Source organism: Pogona vitticeps, chromosome 6, assembly GCF_051106095.1.
Source record: "Pogona vitticeps strain Pit_001003342236 chromosome 6, PviZW2.1, whole genome shotgun sequence".
Taxonomy (NCBI): domain Eukaryota; kingdom Metazoa; phylum Chordata; class Lepidosauria; order Squamata; family Agamidae; genus Pogona; species Pogona vitticeps.
Window position 1 is genome coordinate 49,750,081 of NC_135788.1, and position 21,830 is coordinate 49,771,910.

A 21,830-nucleotide genomic window follows, 5' to 3' on the forward strand; every position below is an offset into this window, starting at 1 on the left:
TGACCATGGTGAGGCCTGTTCTGAGTGGAACCTATCCTGTTAAATCGCTGTATGGTCTTGGCCACCATGCTGCAGCTCAGTTTCAGGGTTTTGGTAATCTTAATGTAGAGAAAAAATTCATTTTTTCAGGTCCTCAGATAGTTCATTACAATGAGATGCCATGTGGAACTTCCAGTGACCAGTCTGAGAGAGTGAGTCTGAGAGAGTGAGAGCGATAACACCTGCTCCCCCTTCACACCTGAGACTTGTGACACTAAGAGGTCTCATGACACCAGGGAGGGAAAATAGCTACTTGGGTCCAATTAGGACATTGTCACTTAGGGGTGTACTCACTTTTGTTGCCAGCGCTTTAGACATTAATGGCTGTGTGTTGCTTCATTTTGAGAGGACAGCACATTTACACTGTTATACAAGCTGTATACTCACTGCTTTACATTGTAGCCAAGTATCATTTCTTCAGTGTTTTCACATGAAAAGTTATACTAAAATATTTATGAAATATGAGGGGGTGTACTCACTTCTGTGATACACTGTAGCTGTGACTAAAGGTTTGCTATCTCAGTAATTTATGTGTTTAGCTACGGTCATAGATTGAGAGTTGTATTCTACACTCTTTCGGCCTTTGTGACCTTCGGCAAGCTGCATAGTCCCAGGGCACCCCCCAGAAAACGGTAATGGTAAACCAGTTCTGAATATCCTTTATCTAGAAAACCCTGGAAAGGTCACTATAAGTCAGAATCAAATTGATGAAATTATTCTTGTTGTTAAAGGTTTGTTGGTGTAACTCATAGAGGTCAATCACATGGCTACCAATTTTTTATTCATGAAAATATATGTCATGTAGTTCTGAAGCATTTTTTCAATCAGGATCAGGACCATGTATGTGAGAGGGAGGAGGCTTAAATGTTTCTCCAGATTTCACCTTCCCCATCATAGAAGATCTACTATATTGAGTACATTAATGGAGATCTTTTCTAATTCCTAGGTGTGGGAGAGGGCATGTGATCTGAAATAAAAAGGTGTGAGGATTATTTAAACCTCTCCTGCCCGACTAGCATCAGCTCCAGATCTAGGCTGCAGATATGTACGTGAATTTAAAGAAAGTGATCCTAAATTAGGTGCTACACATTTACAAAGTGGGGGGTTTTGCTCTGAAAGTTTAAGCCTTTCATTAATTTTGATGCATATAAGACATTATCAGCAGTTCTGACTGCTTTATGGTGTCTTGGGAAGAAAAGTGTTGTCAGTATTCATTTACATAAAACCAACAGATGACCCAAGACAAGAATGCTGCATGATTCTGTGGATTGAGGATGTGTGATGGGATTCCTTGGCAGAGTCTGCTGTAGAGAAATAGAACTTGGCATTTTTTTGTCTCTGTATATTAGCATATGCTTTGCACAGCTGTCTAAGCTTAAATTTGTAATACACACAGAGTGCAGATGCCATTTATCCTTAGGGAATATTCTCTTGCAGCATTCCATGTGATCTTTTCCCCCTTTCTCTTTTGGTATCAATTTGATCTCTGATTTTTATTGCATTAGCTGCCCATCACTTCTGGCTGCAGATATGACTTTGACAACAATCTACAACAGTCTCTTCTTTTATTACCTCAAGGTTATTTCCTCTGCCTCAGACATTTTCAGATCTCTAGATAATCGTAAGGTGCCAAGCCGGTTTATATTTAATTATGAAAATAATCGAATCGGTAGAAGCTGGGTAGTCCGATAAGCAATATTTTCTCATAGGACTGAAACTAACATTACTACATTTAAGAGCAAGAAATGCTTTTAGTTTAGGCTTAGGGTAAGCCAGACCCACTAGAATTCTGGCTAGTAAAGTCTGGACCCAATCATTATGTATAATTGGCTTGGTTATGTATAACGCTTTAGTTTTTATTCAGCAAAAGATTGTGAACAATTATCAGCTACATATTTGAGAGGGGCTTGGAAGCAAATGTATCCTAGATGCCTAAGTATATTTCAGATTATTTTGGGAAACCGAGGGTAAGTTTAGAGATAATAACTGAAAGTAAAAACCATCACTATTGTAAATAAACAGCATGATCCTATGGCCTTAGATTCTATACAGCTATTATGCCAAAGCTAGTACTAATGTAACATAAGCTAAGGTAGCAAAGTCAAAGCATAGAGGTAGCTATAGAAACAGAAGTTAATATAGCAACTCATATAAGCGTTTTTGCAGTGTCCCTGGTAACTCCACAGCATGCTATCAATTGCAGTTTGGTGCATCAATAATGCCTTTAAAATATTTTTACACAGAAAGCATCAACACATCATTATCAACACATTACAATGGCCATTCCAGCTGTCATGTACAGCATCTGTAGGGTAATGTAAGGCAGATTCTCTGTTACGTGCTGTGAGATGTTTGCTAGGCACTTTGAAGAGAAAGACACTCATATTTACTTGGAACAGATTTACAGTGTCTAGGGAAGTGCCCAGTGCATCATTTAGTCAGTTTTTGCAGGATCAGTTTCAGTTGTTGCAGCCTGTTGATGTGGACAGGACAGTTAAATCATGTATACTTGACCTTTGCCCATCATGGTTGATAAGATCTAGCAGGGGTAAATTGACAGGGTGGGTCCAGGAGGTGGGAAATACCCTGCTACAGCAAGGAATGGTGACTTCTGCTTCAAAATAGTTGGTAGTGTGCCCTCTTCTGAAGAGGACTTCACAGGATGCAGACCTATGTGACAACTACCACCTCATTGCAAATATCCTCTTTTGGGGCAAGGTGCTTGAACATGTAGTGGCTGGACAGCTTCAAATGTTCTTGGAGGAAACTGATTATTAGGACCCATTTCAGTCTGGTTTCAAACCAAGATTTGGTACCAAAATGAACATAGTTGCTCTGGCTGATTGTGTGCTCTGGGATAAAGATAGGGGGAGTGCAGTCCTGTTGATTCTTCTGGATCTCTCAGCAGCTTTCAGTACCATTGATCATGTTATCCTCTTTGACAGTTTCTGTGAAATTGGAGTGTGAGACATTGTATTATGTTGGTCTTCTTATCTTTGGAATCGGTTCTAAAAGAGTGGCATTGGGGAACTTCTGCTCAGCCTCATGGTTATTAGGTTGTGAGGTGCCATAGGGTTCCATTCTGTGTCCCATTCTGTTTAATATCTATATGAAGCCACTGGGAGGGTTCATTAGGAGTTTTGGCATTGGGTGCTATCAATATGCTGATGACACTTAGCTCTACATCTCCTTATCGTTGGGGTTGGCAAGTGCTGGAACAATTTCTGGAGGCTGTAATGAGCTGGATAATAAACTCAATAAACTGAAGCTAAATCCCAACAAGATGGAGGCTCTGCGGTTCCATGTGCCCAGATCCAAGAGCTGGGCAAAATACCTGTTCCAGGAATATGTTGTGATTAGAGATGAATATCCTCAACACAGCTGGACCTAATCCAGCACCAGACTATCCACTCACAGATCTTGCTGCGGTGCCAGTTCTGCTTATCCTTCCAGTGGCGCCTATAGCTCTGCTCTCTTCTCACTCTGCTGTCCACTCAGCAGCCATGCAGGGTGTCACAGTCCAGGATATCCCAGGCAGCCAGTGATGCCTCTCACCAGAGGCAAGGGCACTAGAACCCAATGCACCACATAGAGTATCAAGTCCAAAGGCACTCACTGCACAGTTGGTCATGGCCAAGCAGAGGCAGGAGCACAGGGCTGGGAGCACAGAGCGGGAACAAGGTACCAAGATGCAGGAGAGTAGCAGAGACAAGAACAGGAGCCAAGGCAGTAATAGGAGCCAGCACACTGGAATGCAGGGGCTCAGGAGCAGCAAGGCACAGCACGGCCAAAAACCTTTGTTGCTCAGGCAAGTTCTGGGAGGGAGAACCACTCCTTAAAGAGGCCTTCCCTCCAGGTTTCCAGGTGAGCCTCATGAGTAGTCCTGCAGCTGCTACACATTCCAGGGCCTGAGCCTGCAAACACCAGGTCATCCCTGGGTCAGGCTGGCCCTGATCCTGCAGGTGCCAGGGCGATGTGGGCCAGATCCTGACACAGGGAGACTCATCTTCCCGCCCCCTGCCTGGAGTGGCCAACCAAGCAGGAAGAGAGCAGAGCTCTGGGCACCATTGGCAGAACAAGCCGGACCCTCATTAGGTCTAGCTGCATCAGGGATATTCATATATCAATATGAATATCCCCATCTCTAGTTGTGATCAGTAAAAAACACACCATTGGGATAATAAACTACTGTAATCTGTTGAATAAATGAAAGTTGAGCAAGGGTGGCATGGGAACCGTCCATACACTGAAATCCTATTGATGCAGCTCCATATGCACAAGATGCTTGAGAAACCTCTCAACCTCTTATTATACAGTGACAAATTGTGGAGCCTTCATACAAGATATTTGCTACAAATAAACATCAATCCACACTTTTCCAGCAGATAACACCATTCTGGTTATATGACCAAGACTCTTTTTTTATATTTGCTAAAAATCATCCCGCTCACTTCCCAAAACTGCTGTTGCTGTCAACACCTGGTATTAGGCATCAGTCACGAATCACGCAGATCTTGATTGACACACATGTTATACTGCTTGACAGCCACTGCCTAGTTTAGCTCTAAAATATCACGGAACATGTAATATCAGCAGTATACAATTTCTTTAAAAAGAAAAGTAACACTAGAAAATAAGTAAATAAGCAAGAAAAAAAAATACAAACTTGGCTGAACATGAAAGAGTTCAAGCACCTGTTGATTGCTAAATATCTTCCAAGAAAGCACTGTTCTTTATAAAGTAGGACTCATGAGCAATCTCTGGCGAATACTAATTTGTACAGACCAGGAAGGATGGAGGCTATTTTTTTATATGGTGCTGGCACATTTCCCAAAAATACTAACTAGACATTTCAAGATATTAGATAAGATTTATCTGGCCTGATCCAACAGTATTTGTTAAATGTTGGATAGCACAGTGGTTCTTTCTGAATGGGCCATCAGGGATTTGGCATCATCAATAGCATTTTGATATTGACTCAAGTTGAAATGCATGGTGATAAGGACTTATACTAGAATCTAATTAGTTGTGCTAGCATAGATTGCAGTGGGAAATTAGTTTTAGTTAATGGGTTGCTGATTGCACAATTGTCGTGCACCAACACAACTGGCCCATTCACATCATTGCACATGCTGATGTAGCTAATTTATAGGATTCTGGATAGGGTGGTAGTTGGCCTCACATTTTCCTATATATTGTCAAACGTACTGTATACAAGTGTACAGAAATCAAGTGGTGATGCATAGATGAATCAGCCCAGATTCTCTCCTGTTCTTCATTTTTACATACATTTAAAACTTTGGGTCATATGTGATATTCTTGTACCTTTCAGTAGGATCTTTATAGTTGAACATTCAGGGGCCAATTTCATAATGAATTAAGTGAGCTGAAATTTATAGATGTTAAAGATTTCTTAATATCTTGCTAGTATTTCAAAGTATATTTTAGTGCTTATTTTTCTCACACAAATTTTAAAAAAGGAGAGGTAAAGCTTTAGAGCATTGGGAGAAAATGTAATTCCTTATGCTGAGTATATTTTAATAATCCATTTATATAGTGCATGTGTAAATAACAAAAGTTCTGAAACTTGTAAAGTTTCTTCAATTATCTGTAATATGAGCTGCCAATTTAGTAATGAAGTATCATTGTGTAGCAGTGAACCAGTGCCTAATTTATAAGTGTACAGGTTCTTGATTTACTGTTCCATGATAGAATTTTAATAAGATAAACATTTGTCACATTGTTTGACAAGTGATGGCAGCATCAAAATCCCTGAGTGAATTAGGTGACAAGCTGTCCTGGCATGTCAGGTTTTTATTGCAGCTTTTTTGTGCATAAAAATCTTGTATTAAGTGATATTTAAAGATTACTCGTTCTGTTTGACAGTTTTAGTGACATGATCTGTGAACAGGAAGAAATAATGTCACAATGTCAACTCAAAGATGAGAAAATTGCTGTAGATACTACCTATTTTAATAGCACAGAGCAAGTCTGCAGAGACATGGACAAGCAAATTCCATGTTTTATTATAGGTTTGCTAAATAGGTCTTAGTCAAAGTATATGTACCAAAAATAATAATAAAAAATCCATACACTGTTACCAGCTAACTGAGGAAATCAGTTAGCTGGTAACAGTGAGGAAATCACATACAAGGATTTATCTTGTTTATCTTCCTTTTTTGTTTTGACTTTTTTTTTGAAAGTATATGAAATGCTTTCATCATACTGAAATTTATATTTTTGTGTATTCAGACTTTGTGGATAATGTATACCTTTGCTTTGTGGCAAAACACTCACGGATAAGGTTTCTTACATTACTAGTAAAGCAGCTAAATGCTGCACTGCCACAATAGCTTGCCACAGCGTCCTGATCATATAAGGTCTTTGAGTGCCCCCGCCCTTGTTAGAAATTTCTTGTTTAACATACTTTCTATGAGAATTGGAGTGGCATATTGATAGTTATATGTGTCTCTTAATTTCATCTTATATTATGTGACTGCTGTGATGTTTTGAAAGTTTTTATATCCTTCAGTGCTGTTGGTTAACTTAGAACTTCTTTTTAACTTTAATGTCATAAAAGAGCCAGACAGTTCATTGACGGTGACATGTCTTGACCAATGTCTCTGATATTATGTGATTTTTACCTAAATAATGTATTCTTATCTTCCTGGTCACTTATCATAATAAATTATTATTTTATTGGTTGTTGTGGGTTTTTCGGGCTCTTTCGCCATGTTCTGAAGGTTGTTCTTCCTAACAGAGACTGGCGGAACATTAGGAAGAACAACCTTCAGAACACGGCCAAAGAGCCCGAAAAACCCACAACAATCATTAGATCCCGGCTGTGAAAGCCTTCGCAAATACGTATTATTTTATGATTAAGAGAAGATACCTTTGCTCTCTAATATGTACTGTGCTCTATATCTATATCTATATTTATGGTATCTATATACTCAACAAACTGATATCTTAAGATTTGTCTGGTTCATATACATGGGAAAATCTACTATTTGATGTGCACGTAACATATGTTTGTATATAAAACTTTCATGCAACAAAAACTTTTATTGATTATTTCCTACACTTCCATTAAAATTATAATTATAGTGTTTGTGTATAATAAAGTGGTGGAGATTCCTTGGGTTACATCAGGATACCACTTCCTTCCACCTTGTTTTGAGAAGTTTCCTGGAGATATTACCCCACTGTTTTTCAAGCTATGTGTATTTTATATACTTTCAAGTTGCTTCCAAATTATGGTGTGTTTGAGATACTTAAGAAATGGTTTTATGATCAACTGGGATTCGAATCCCAGTTGGACATTCTGTCCACTATGCTCCACAGGCCCTCATTTCAAACTTACTCTGAAAAATGCACTAAATAGAAAGTTTTAAGGCTTTATGCTAATATAAGATTGTAAACCTGTGCATCAAATGGATATGTACATTAGGAAGCGCAGTTACACTGCTATCCCCAGTTGAGAATACACTAAGTCAGACTTGTATACTGCTTGGAAGTGAAATGGACTAAAAATGATTTTGCCACCCTGCTTCCCTGAACTACTAATATATCAAGGCTATAATAAGAACTACAGTAGTAGTTGTATGTGTCTGTTAGAGCAGTGGTCCCCAACCTTGGGCCTCCAGATGTTCTTGGACTACAATTCCCAGAAGCCTTCACCACCATCTCTACTGGCCAGGATTTCTGGGAGTTGAAGTCCAAGAATATCTGGAGGCCCAAGGTTGGGGACCACTGTGTTAGAGCATTAAATTTGTGGTGTTTTTCCAATTAGCCTCCGTATTCTGTGCCAAAATGCTCCAGAAATGGGCAATTTCAAAAGCATCTTGTAACATAGTATGGAAATTGCTTATTCAAAAAGAAAATGGGTCAAAGAACACACTGGATTCTCTTAAGCAATTTAAAAATCTCTCCCCAGAGTGTGTCTTAGGTGTAGGAGGAATAGGTATGGAAACACACTGAGGAAAGTATGGAAAGTTTTGTTTAAACCTTTGCTTGAAGCAGGAATAATGAGAGCTCACAATTAGAGATGGGCCCAAAGGGAACCACAAATCAGAAAAAGTGATAAACTGGGCTGATTCGTGATTCAGTTTCTGACCCAGTTTGGTGATCCTGTGTCATGAGTTCAGATGAAGAAGATCTGGAATCTGAGGGGTTAATTACAGATGAGGAAAATGCTGGGCAATTAGAAGCATAGCCAACTGAATTACCACCAGATTCTCCTCCCTCAGTAGCCAGAGTGAGGGATAAGCTTTGGCAAAGACTCATGACACAAAGGTCTGAGGCTCGTGTGGATGCTTCCCACAGGAACATCAGGTCAACCAACCCTGAATTTTAGCAGGATGAAGTGTTTTCTAGGAATTAGATGACTGCTACTGCCAATAGGAAGATTCGGGCCCTGAAAGAGGGTAAAAGTTCAGTTTCCCATTATTCCACTGAGTTCAGACTCTTGGCTCAAGATTTGCTATGGAACGAGGTGGCCCTCATGGACCAATATATGGAGGGGCTGGCTGATGATATCCTGGATGAGCTGTCACATGTAGACCGACCCAATATGCTGCAAGAACTAATCACGCTGTGCCTTCGCATCAATGGCCGCCTAGAGAACCGACGCCTAGTACGGGACAGTTCCCATCGCTTGCAGCCACTCCTGATGCCCTTTAGCAGTGGGCAAGAGGATTTTGAGCCCATGCAGTTAGGGGCTGCTCAGCCACACCTCACCCTGAGGAAAAAACTTGACTCCGTTTACAGAATCTCTGCCTGTACTGTGGAGGAGCAAGACACTTCGCCTCTGGCTGCTTCGTCAAGCAGCACGTCCCAAGCTCCATGCTACCGCTGCCAGCAGAAGATTTGCCCCATGTCCGAGTGGACCCCCAGATGTGGGGCACTTAGATGGGTCCCCTGAACCCTATGTTAATATCCAGGGCCCATTCCTTGTGCCAGTGAAACTTTGCTTACCGGATGGGCGCTGGCTGTTTGTTTATGCTATGGTTGATTCTGGGGCCGACTGCTGTTTCATTGGCATGGCCTTCGTGAAACAACACCAGATTCCTGTACAGGACAAAGAGACCCCAACCCTAACTGAGTCCATAGACGGGTGTTTCCTCTGCTCTGGCCCAGTGACCCAAGAGACCTCTCCGGTTATTCTCCAGATTCAGCACCATCAGGAGCAACTACAATTCAGTGTTGCATGTATGCCTCGTTTTCCTCTCATTCTGGGACTTTCCTGGCTTAAGACACATAACCCCCCAGTGGACTGGGCACAAGGGGAGTTGCACTTCAGGGATCCATATCCACATCTTGTTCAACCGGCCACCTTGGCTTGACAACAGGTTTGACAGTTAGTTCCATGATACCCTCGGCATACAGGGACTTTGCTTATAATTTTCGAGGAAAAGGGGGCCGACCAGCTACCTCTGCATCGACCCTATGATTGTGCCATCAATTTGGTGCCTGGAGCACCCCTCCCTGTAGCGTGGATCTACCCTATGTTCGAACCAGAATTCATGGCCTTGCGGGCCTTTCTTGAGAAAAACCTGAAACGGGATTCATACGGCTGTCCATGTCACCCCTGTCTGCACCTGTTACCTTTGTCAAAAAAAGCATGGAGACCTCCGTCCCTGCAATGATTACTAGGCCTTGAATAAAATAACCATTTGGGACCGCTACCCTCTGCCATTGATCGCCAAACTCCTGGATCACCTTAAAGGGGCCCAGGTCTATACTAAACTGGACCTCCATGGTGCCTACAATTTGGTGAAAATCCATGCAGGCGACAAGTGGAAGACGACTTTCAGGACTCGTTATGGCCAGCATAAATACTTGGTCATGCCTTTTGGCTTGACCAATGCTCTGACTGTATTCCAGTGGTTCATGAATGTCATCTTCTGAGAACTGCTTGATTACTTTGTGATCATCTATTTGGATGACATTTTGATTTACTCCCGAAAGCCCGCTCGGCACACAGAAGATGTTTGCCCAGTCTTACAGTGACTATGAGATCACTGACTCTACGCCAAGCTGGAGAAATGTTAGTTCAACCAGCAGGAAGTCGAGTTCCTAGGTCACATTGTGTCATCCCAAGGGATCCAGATGGACCCAAGGAAAATGGAAGCAGTTCTCACCTGGCAGAAGCCCTGGAACTGTAAAGATGTGCAGCGGTGTCTCGGCTTTGCGAACTATTACCACCAGTTATACCAGCCTATGCGGACATCACCACGCCTCTGACCTGTATTCTCTGGCCCAAAGAGCTATTTCTTTGGTCTACGGAGGCAGACCATGCCTTCACCAACCTGAAAACTTGCTTTACAACCAAGCCAATCCTGCGTTATCCAGATGTCCAACTACCATTTACTGTGGAGACAGATGCCTCCAGTGTGGCCCTGGATGCAGTGCTGTCCCAGAGGGAAGACCCCTCACACTGCAGCCCTGCGCTTTTTACTCCCGGCAGATCACACCTTCAGAATGCAACTATCTGGGAGTGGGAACTCCTGGCCATCAAAACCACTTTCGAGGTCTGGAGGCATTACCTTGAAGAGGCCCGTCATGCTGTCCAAGTTTTGACTGACCACCGGAATCTGGAACACTTGCAGACAGCCCAACGCCTCAATCAATGCCAGATCAGGTGGTGCCTCTTCTTCTCCCGGTTCGGCTTCCGCATTATCTATATCCTGCAGACCCAGAATCTGAAAGCCGACGCCATCTCCTGCAAACCAAAATATGCTGTATCACCCTCTGAAGAGACTCTGATCGCATCTGTCTTATCACGCTCAGTCTTTGCAGCCACAACAACCCACTTGTCCCTGGCTGAGGAAATTTGGGCCAGCCAAGCCCAAGATCCCTGGGCAAAGCAACCCTTGCACAAACTCCAAGAGGGCTCTGCTGGAGACTTTGCTAATGATCAGGGTCTCCTATTGCACTGAGGGCACCTATATGTCCCTCCAGGGCCCCTCTGAGCCAACGTGCTCTACTTGACCCATGATTCCCCTCCTGAAGGACACTTTGGTCAGTATAAGACTTCTTACACACAGGAGTTCTGGTGCTCCCTGGTTCGTGCTGATGTTGCTTGTTATGTTGATTCCTGTGAGGTTTGTCATTGAGCCAAGGACGTACCAGCCAAACCTCCAGGGCTGCTACATCCACTACCCATATCAGCCGGCCCTTGGGACACAGTATCTCTGGACTTCATCACTGACCTCCCACAGTCATAAGGGCACACCTCCATTCTGGTAATAGTTGACCTGTTCACCAAAATGGCTCATTTTGTCCCATGCCCCAAGCCTCTCATAGCTTCTGAAACAGCTCAGCTTTACCTTCAACATGTTTTTCATCTACACAGGCTCCCGACACACTTAATTTCGGATCGTGGCTCCCAATTCACCTCCCGGTTCTGGCAAGCCTTGCACACCAGTTTTAGGTACTCAGATGCACTTATCATTGGCGTACCATCCTCAAACAGATGGACAGACTGAGCATACTAATGCCACCCTTGAACAGTACATACATTGTTATACCTGCTATCAGCAGGATGATTGTGCTACCTTGCTACCCCTGGCTGAGTCTGCCTACAACAATGCTATACATTCATCCACAAAACAGACCCCATTTGCAGCCACCTATAGATACCACTCTTGTTTTTTCCTAGCTGTCCTGCTGTTGACCATAGTTCCTGCTGCTGATGCCCATGTACGCAAACTGCAGGCTCTCCAAGATTTGCTCTGAAAGCAACTTCAGCAAGCTAAGGATGCCTACAAGACAGCAGACAGAAAAAGGCAAGAAGGCCCACCTCTGAAACCTGGGGACCAGGTCTGGCTCTCTACCCATTATCTGTGCTGACCTGGCTGGTCGCACAAGTTTTACCCTCGGTTTGTGGGGCCTCATTTAATCTCAGATCAAATCAACCCTGTCGCTTTTCAGTTACAACTCCCAGCCACTCTCTGTATTCACCCGGTTTTCAATTGGTCCCTCCTTGTCCCTGTTGTGGCACTGGACCCTGTCCAGCCTCCACCCCTGCCTGCACCTGTTTTGGTCAATGGTGAGGAAGAATATGAGGTTCATCAGATCCTAGACTCACGAATCCACTGGGGGGCCTTCAGTACCTCGGGGACTGGGACAGCTATGGCCCAGAGAGTTGATCATGTGAACCCACAAGCAACTTACACTACTCCAACCTCGTGCAACAGTTCCATGCCAGCTATCCTGATTGACCCGGCCCATCTGAAGGGGGGAGCCCTGCGGGGGGGGGGGCAGTGTCATTAATTCAGCCGAAGAAGATCTTGAATCTGAGGAGTTCATTACAGCTGAGGAACATGCTGGGTAGTCAGAATCACAGACAGCTGAATCACCACCAGATTCTCCTCCTCCAGTGTGAGGGATAAGCTTCGGCAGAGACTCATGACACAAACATCTGAGGCTCACATGGATGCTTCCCACAGGAACATCAGGTCGATCAGCCCTGAGTTTTAGCAAGAGGAAGTGTTTTCTAGTAATTAGATGACTGCTGCTACTTTAAAATCTGCACCCAGATGGCCTGGAAACAACAAGTGAATACTCTGGCTTTCATCCATGCTCCTGTTTATCTTGGACCTTGCTTTCAACTCTGGCTCCTGGCTATGGTTTGTGTTTTTGGCATCTGTTTGTATCTTCTGGACTTCTGATATTGGATTGGCTTGTTGGACTTTTGCCTTCTGAAACCCCTAGGAACGTGACATCTTGTTTTGCCAAAGCAAAATGAAATGTTGAGTTGTTTTCACCTTGGTGCTTCATTTTGCTTTGGCAAAATGGGATTCCGCCCATCCCCTTTCTGTTGCCCTGGTTGCCTAGCCTATCTTCTCCTGCCACCACTGCTACCTTTCTAGGTCCCTGGGTGTCATGCCCATAGGCAACATGCAGACTTCTTAAAGGAAAGTCAGTTGATGTCTCTGCACGTGCACCCACCTCTCAGCTGATTGCGAACCAGTTCAGTTTTCTGGTTGGTTCATGGTGGGTTGTAGTTTGTGGCTAACCACAAACCATCAAGAACCATGTTTTTCAGGTTCATGGCCATCTCTACTTTCCATTCTAAATAACTGATCAATATAGTTATAAAAGGTTAGGGAGATCATGAAGAATTGCTGTTTTCAACATTAGGACAGCTTTTGTAGGCAATTGCTATTGTGTTGCCTCTAGCGGCATATCCTTTATTTAATGAAGACAGCAGAAATAAATAAATCTTCCTGGGGAGTGGCTATTTCTATCTTGCCTCTCCTGCTGATCTTCTTCCTGAACATGAAAAACATAGGTATCTGGATTCAACACCCTTTTTTGGATCAGGCTGTGACCTTAGAGATGATGGTCACTCACTATTACTGGATGATGGGATTTCTGGAGCAGGTTTACCTTGAGGAATTCAGTGTTTGTGAACTTGATCTGCATCCCTGGATTACTGTGTTGATTACATAACCTGATTTTGTGCTTGTGATTTTCCAGTGTATCTCCTGGCTCCAAAGGAAGGTATCACAATAGATAATGTAAACTAAAAAAATTGGAACAGATTGAATATGTGCAAAGGTGGCACAGACCAAAAAGAGACTTGTCCATCCATCTTTAGCTTGATGTTTTGTGGCTGTTATTAACAATAATTTTGTTGTTAAATGTTAAAAGATAAAGGATGGAATCCTGTTGGCATAAGCTATGCCTCAAATCTCTGCAGGACTGTTCATGAAATTAAAAGCATCCCATTCCTCCTCCTGCTAGGGTATGGGGATCCCTAGTGGTCCCCTTTCTCCTAGGGCAGCCTTTGGGGGTTGCAGAAGAGGAGGGAAGGATGATTTAAACATGGAAAATTGCTGCTGTCAGTCCCAGCGGCAGGGCCAGGAACCATGATAATGATTTTCCAGCTTTAAATCATTCCCCTTTCCCCTCCTTAAAGCTGCCTCAGGATGAAAGGGATACCTATGGACAGGGGGAGGGAGAGAAGCTGAAAACTCTGCAGCAGGGCCAGGGCTGATGACATCACCAGAGATCCATGATGTAACTTCTGCAAACAGGTTTCTAGCCAAAGTCTTCTAACCCTTCATGTCATGGAGATGAAAACCAAAACTAATGCAATTCAGGGAAGATAATCAAGAGACATTTAAGAGGCTATATGTCACTAATTTTCCAGTTACAATAAACAAAAGCAATAAACAAAAGTGGGCAGGACGGTTTGACAGAAAATTTTAAAGTTTAGACACAAAAGTCCTAAAAAGACCCAATAACATACTGGACAGCAGGGCCAGTTTAAACTATTTTCCTACCTGAGGCAGAGCAGCAAGTGGTGCTTTCATTAATGAAAATCAAGGTGCAGATTACCCAAACACAAATAAATTATCTGCCACAAGAGGTAGAAAAGTGCACAAACTCATCTCCCCATCCCTAGCAGTAAAATATTGGGCCGCAGGGTGTTGCTGTTGTATTCATTTGCTAAAAATTGGCACAGATCGGGTCTGGGAAAACATGGAATGAGGACAACACCCAGCACCCTGACTTATGTTATAGAAAATTCAGTAGTATCCGTGTTTTATATTAAAAGTGAATAAAGACCACAGGGGAAAGGCCTAGTATTTAAGCAACCTATATTTTTTTTAAAAAAACCCTCTCTTTTTGTTAACAGGAAGGTTTTGAAAGAGATCTCTGTGGGAGACCTCAAGCCCAATGAAACTGTAGAAGCAAACTTAGAGGCACAGTTGCTGTCCAAGCTAGACCATCCAGCCATTGTCAAGTTTTACACCAGCTTTATAGAGGGAGAAAGTTTTTGTATCATCACGGAATACTGTGAGGTAAGGCCACTGTATTATTTTTCAGGAGCTGCTGCATAAGTACTTCTCAGAAAATCATTAAGGAAACTCCCATATTGTATCAAATCTCTTATTATTATTATTCATTTCCATTGGTGTCTAGAGCTGAGTTTTAAAAATCCATTTCCTGTTAGGGGTTTGTGACAGAATTCAGACTATCATTTACAAAAGCCCTGTTGAGCTTACAAATTTTGAGGGGAGTACATTACCTTTTGTAAGTGGCCCCAGAGGTCCCCTCCATGACTCAAGACATGGGGTTATTCAACATACAGTGGTGCCCCGCAAGACGGGCGCTCCGTTTAACGATGAAACTGCTTGACGTTGATGTTCTTGCCATCGCAAAAGCGATCGCAAAACAATGTTCCCTATGGGGGAATTTCGCTTTGCGATGATCGGTTCCCTGCTTCGGGAACTGATTCTCGCAAAGCGATGATTTTTTAACAGCTGATCGTCGGTTTCAAAATGGCCACTGGGAAAACAAAATGGCCGCCCGCTGTTTTCTGGGATGGATTCCTTGCTGCACAGGCAGCGAAAATGGCCACGCTATGGAGGATCTTCACTGGACGGTGAGTTTCCAGCCCATAGGAACACATTAACTGGGTTTTAATGTGTTTCTATGGGCTTTTTAATTTTGCTTTACGACATTTTCATTCTACAGCGATTCTGCTGGAACGAATTAACGTCGTAATGTGAGGCACCACTGTATAAAAGTTTATTCACAACTTCTACATGTTTTGAAATAGTTTTTAATATTGTTTTTTAAAATCTTTATAGTGTTTAATTGTTTTTTAAATGTGATATTTATACTGTGTTTTTTATCAGTTGTGAGATGTTTCATGTTCCCTGAAGTGGCATATAAAATAAATAAATGAGCAAACAAACAAATTGGATAAGAAATCAACAAATGGTGAAGAACATCAGACAAAGAGAAAAAGAACATGGGTTGCCCTAAACTAACTCTTAAGTTTTTGGAAGCAGTGCTCTTTGTTCCCAGGCCAGGGAGGGAGGGAGGATGAACCTCTTCCATGAGGTTGAGGACTCCATGGAGGTGGACCAGACATGGTGTGTGATAGCAGGTATGGCATATGGCTGCCTCCCACCTCTGCCTCTGCCTTGTCAGGGTCTGCTATATCTGGAGTTACTGAAATGGTCAGTGCAGTAGAAGGAACCCTTGAGCAAGTGTCTGGCACACCAGTTGAGGATGTGACTCCTTGGAAGGCTGCTGTGGAAATAGTTGTTGCCTACTTTGGTTGGACTGTCAGGTCCTAGGAGGGGTCTCACTGGTTCCCTGGCAACATTTTTCACATTGGCAATGTCTCCAGTATTTATTTATTTATTTATTTATTTATTTATTTATTTATTTATTTATTTATTTATTTATTTATTTCTGCGAAACAGAAAAATTCTTCCAAGTTCTGCCAATTGGTTACTGTTTAGAAACAAAACCTTGCTTGCCAAATTGATCCTCCAATCTCCCAGTGTAAATGGGTTGCCTTTTATAATCAGCTTTATAAAGATTTTCCTCCAATACCATTCTCAGCTGGTGAATTTGATGTTCTACTGGTTTGGCCACCAGTTTCCCAAGAGGAAATTATATTCCATATTGCCTGACTGAAAATAGGTAAAGCACCAGGGTCAGACGGTTTGCTCCGGAACTCTTCAACGAGAATATTGACTGGTGGGCTCCTTTCCTTGCAGCATTATTTACATATATCAATTCTACGGGCCTCTTTCCTGCAGAATGGAATACTGCAATAATAGTACAGTGGTGCCCCGCATAGCGACGATAATGCATTCCCAAAAAATCATCGCTATCCGGATTCCTCGCTATGCGGGGCAAAAAAGCCCATAGGAACGCATTAAAACACATTTAATGCGTTCCTATGGGCTGTAAATTCACCGCTATGCGGAAATCCTCAATACGGCCGCCATTTTCGCTGCCTGGTAAGCGAGGAAAGGGCGCGAAAATGCTGCGGGTTGCCATTTTCTTCACCCGGTGGCCATTTTGGAACCGCCGATCAGCTCTTCTTAAAACATCGTTATGCGATAATCGGTAAGCAAAACGATTACCGATCATCGCAAAGTGATGTTTTGCCATTTAAAACATCGTTATGTGATCGCAAAAACTCAATCGCTAAGCGGATTCTTCGTTAAACGAATCACTCGTTAAGCGGGGCACCACTGTACCTCTATTCAAAAAAGGGCTAAGAGATAAGCCGGCAAATTATCGCCCCATTAGTCTTCTAAACATTTGTGCTAAACAGTATGCTAGGCATCTTCAGGATAAACTTGACACTTGGCTGGTTGAAGAAAATAGGATAGCTGTAGAGCAAGCTGGTTTTAGAGAGTGTAGATACACTATGGACCATTGTCTCATTATTCAACACCTTATAGAGAAAGATGCATCAAAGGGTCAGACCTCATTATATGCTGCATTTGTCGATCTGAAAGAGGCCTTCGATTTGATCTCGAGACAGCAACTATGGGCCAGTTGAGAAGCCACCTCAATAGATAAACGATGACTTCTATTGTTGTGTATGCTACATGACAATACCAACCTCCAGGTTAGGCTCAATAGGAAAGGAGATTTAACAGAACCAATTAACACCTATAGAGGAGTAAGACAGAGCTGCTTACTGCCCCCCTCTCTGTTTAATTTATACATAAATGACATAGTAGAATACCTGAACTCTCCTAGTCTCCACCCTCCAAAATTACATCAAAGACATATTTCTATCCTTCGTTGTGCGGACGATGCCATGCTTTTAGCAAGAACTCCAGTCTGCCTAAAGAGAGCCCTTAAGAAATTTGCAGACTTCTGCAAAATGAAGGAATTAGAAATAAATTATCAAAAGACAAAAATTATGGCCTTTGGTAGAAGACAAAAGAAAAGGTCTTGGACTATAAATAGGCAATCTCTCAAACAGGTTTCCTGTTTTAAATATCTAGGTATGGCCCTTCAATCCACTGGGGACAGAAAGGCTCATATACAATATGCAGCTACCCAAGGGGAAAAAACAGCAAATACCATCTTAAGGTTCTGCTATTCCAAAGAGGGTCGAAATATTCCATCAGCCCACAAACTCTTTCAGGCAAAGGTGGTCAGCCAGATACTCTATGGCACCTTTATAGGGCCTCCATCTAGCTGTTTTTATCCAATAGAATGGGTTCAAACTAAATTTCTTAGAGCAATTCTTGAAGTTCCAAGATGCGTACCAAATGCACAAATTCGTTTAGAGGCAGGCTCACTAACAAAGCTAGCCAAAATTACACTAGCCTCCCTTCAGTACTGGCTTAAAATAAATTATCAATTACAGGGATTAACCCATCTACTTCTAGAGGACAATTTTCAATCGAAGTGGTTGAAAGCAGTCCTAAACAAATTGCAAGTTATGGGCTTTTCTCCACAAGCAATACTGAGTATGCAATGGGATGAAGCAAAATCTGCCCTTAAACAGAAAATAATGGACATGGAAAGACAGGTAGATCTCAGTAGATGCCCCAACTTTAGAGCGATAGACACGCACAAATATGGCTTGCTCCCCATGGTGTATTTATCACAGCTTGAGACATATAAGTTTAGCAAAGCCTTTACTCTGGCTAGATGTGAGGCCTTTCCTTCAGCGGTGTTGGAAGGCAGGTTTAAGAAGATCCCAAGGGAACAGATACGCTGCCCTTGTGGATCTGGTGAGATAGAATCCATTGAGCATATGATGCTCAGATGTAACAAGCATAACAAGTTTTGAGGAAAATATATTACACCTCTCTTGAAAGACATGACTAGCCAATCAGACTCGGACTACTGTAACCAATTGTTAATTGATAAAAATAGGATTACTACAGAACTGGTAGTGAAATTTTGGGCGTCATGCCATAGTAGCCAGAATAGATAGCCAAACTTAGACATTGGTCTTACATTGTTATATTTGTAGTTTTATTGCTTTTTGCTTATTTGATTTGGCTTTTTGCAGTATATGTCAGTACTTGAAGCTCTGCATTTAATTTTGTTTTATATATATGGCTTGATGCTGTAACAATTTATTTATTTATTTATTTATTTATTTATTTATTTATTTATTTATTTATTTATTTATTTATTTCCCGCCCATCTGGTCAATTGACCACTCATGATGATCTCTCCCTCCCCTAATATGAGGGCGTTTGTCTCCCTTGGGCACATTGCACCTTTTTGACTTCTTCTGGTGGCACCGTCAACTGGTCTCACTCACTGGTCCAGAGGTCCCATCATTCAGTTACTTTCCTACTGACTGAGGTGTTTTGTTTCGACATCTTCTAGTACCACTGTGGTTATTGGCCCTATCACTCCTGCCACTCACGCTCAAGAGATTATTTGCACAAGCCTATCAGAGATCTCAAGAAGCGGAGTCAATTGATATATGAGGCTTGGCTGAAGGAGGAAGAGTCGGATAGGGATCAGAGAGGAATCAGATAGAAATAGATAGCAGTGAGATAGGGATGAGATAAGGATGAGTTAGGAACTGGTTAGGGAATTGATGAGGAGATAAAAAGAACTGACTAGAAAAAGATAGGTTGGTGATGTATTTATTAAACTGTAAACAAAGAGAAACAAAGTAATGAGGGAACTGATAAGCTAAGGCCAATGAACTTTGATTACCTGAAAGATTTCTAATACTGTTTGGAATACTGTTTCACTTCAATAAATACGTTTTTGTTTGTTCACAAGACAAGTGTCCAGTCATACATTAATGGTATTGTGGGTTCAGATAATCCACTGGTGGCAGTATAAAGGGAACACACCTGTGGGCCTTTGTGAGGGAATAATAAATAAGGGACACAGGGTTCGCAACAAACTGGTGACCAATAGTAGGATTCGAAATAATCCAGTGTGCTAGTAAAAGGGATACGAAATAATCCAGAATGGAAAAGTTAATATTTTGAGAGTGAGGTATTCCTAGGTAGAAGGATGTATGGCTCTGAGGTGAATAAGTTGGTGACCTGCTAGAGTATTAGAGTCTTTTTAGGAGAAGACTTAGTGGCAGAATTTGTAAACCAAGATCTGAGGGAAGTCCTTGAAAAGGGAAAATACCTACACAAAATAGAATATTTACCTCAGAATTTGAGAGACCAAGTGGCTATCTCAGAGATCCAGTCTAACAGAAAGAGAACAGGCGTGAATGGAGTGGAGGCCTTGGGTCTAAATAAGTCTGAGGGGATTTTTAAAAGATTGAAGTGAAAAATCAGTTAAGCAGAGAATTTTTTTATGTCTGGAGGTAGAGGGATTGCCTCAGACTGAGAAACATAGTGGCCTGAGTGAAGTCAGTTGAACTGTAGCCATTATCAGCTGCCGAGTGAGAGTGAGAGCTACATAGTACTGCAGTGGAGAGGAGAGGACAGGAGAGGAGAGAGAGAGAGAGAGAGAACCCAGCAGTAGAAGTATTTTAAAAGAGGCTTGACTTACTCAGAGATATAAATCAGTCCCTTAAAAAAAAAACAGAAAAACAAACAAACCCGTAAACATGCCACCTAAAAGAGTTAAAAAGCCAGTAATGGGGGTAGTGAATGCTCAAGAAGCTGAGGAGAATTCAAATGGGCATAGAGATCCTCACATTCATGAGATACCTGAGGAATTTGAGGAAGAATCCTCAAAGGAAATTATTAAAAGTTCACTAGATCTGGAGAAGTGGAAATTGGAACACGAATATAGACTTAAAGAGAAAGCCATGGAAAAGGAAATAGAACTCTAGAGGGAGAAAGTGATGGCTTAAGAAAGAGCTAAGGAAATAGAACTTGAGATGGAGAAAGCGAGGGCTGAAGAAAGAGCTAGGGAACTAGAGCTGAAGGAGAGAGCTGAGGCCAGAGAAAGGTAAATGGAATTTGAACAAGAAAATAGACAAATGCAGTTTCAAATAGACATGAAAAAATTGGAATTAGTTGCTCAAAATAATAATAATATTAATAACTCTAGTGAGGAAAATCTCTCAAAAAATTGATTTAAAGAAATTTCCACAATATAGAAAAGGAGATTGCTCTGAGACATTCCTAATATTTTTTGAAAAGGCTTGTTGGGAGATGAGCCAAAGATTGGGGCAATACGAGCTGTAGCAGAAGGCGGAGCCAGAGAAACCAGAAGGGAGGGATGAGTCTGAGTTTAGTTACAATGGTGCTTTGACTTATGAATGCCTTGACCCACGAACATTTTGAGTTACAAACAGCTCCGTTCACAAAATTCTGCTTTAACTTGCAAACAGAGCTTTGACTTACAAACAGAAAAAAGGCAGGGGGAAAGGGCGGGAAATTCAAACAGCTAACTGTAGGTGGCGACGAGGCTGCTTCTCTGTAGCTCTTTCGCCCTGGCAGTTAGAGAGTATGCGATCCGAGGAGGCTGCCTGCTAAGGTAAGGTGCTGTTTTATACTTTTAAGAAACTGTTCTGGGCATTTTTGCAGCATGATTTTTGGTTTGGGGGGGTTATGTTTCTGTGCTGTGATGGGTCTTGGGGGTGTTTTTTTTTCCCCCCTCATTTCCGATGGGGGGTTGGTTCCTTTTTGGAGTGTTTTTGCTCCATTTCTGATGGGTCTTGGGGAATTTGTTTGTTTTTTTGTTCCCCCCATTTCCGATGAGTCTTGGGGGGAATGGTTGCTTTTTGGGATCCCCCCCCATTTTCGATGTGTCTTGCATGCTTTTTATTTTGTTCTCTTTGCTTTTCTGATCTGCTCTGTTTTTGCAATGGTTCCTGCATGCTTCCCTTGCTTTTTTGCTTCATTCTCTTTGCATGTCTAATCTGCTCTGTTTGCTTTTGCAATGGTTCCTGCATGCTTCCCTTGCTTTTTTGCTTCATTCTCTTTGCATGTCTAATCTGCTCTGTTTGCTTTTGCAATGGTTCATGCATGCTTCTCTTGCTTTTTTGCTTTGTTCTCTTTGCATTTTTCATCTGTTTCTTTTGTTTTTGCAATAGTTCGTGCATGCTTCCCTTGCTT

General features: G+C 42.1%; 1 protein-coding gene across 4 annotated transcripts in view; it reads left to right on the forward strand.

Moving 5' to 3' along the window:
- Nucleotides 1-21,830, forward strand: part of NEK11 (NIMA related kinase 11) — a 185,290-nt gene that overhangs the window by 56,701 nt on the left and 106,759 nt on the right. For 3 of the 4 annotated variants that reach the window (XM_020806878.3, XM_078377349.1, XM_073003497.2), the window contains exon 3: nucleotides 14,690-14,855. The exons of the other annotated variant lie outside the window; for it this stretch is intronic. In XM_020806878.3, the coding sequence (XP_020662537.3) occupies nucleotides 14,690-14,855 (166 nt within the window). The remainder of the gene's footprint in view (nucleotides 1-14,689; nucleotides 14,856-21,830) is intronic. 4 annotated transcript variants of the gene reach the window in all.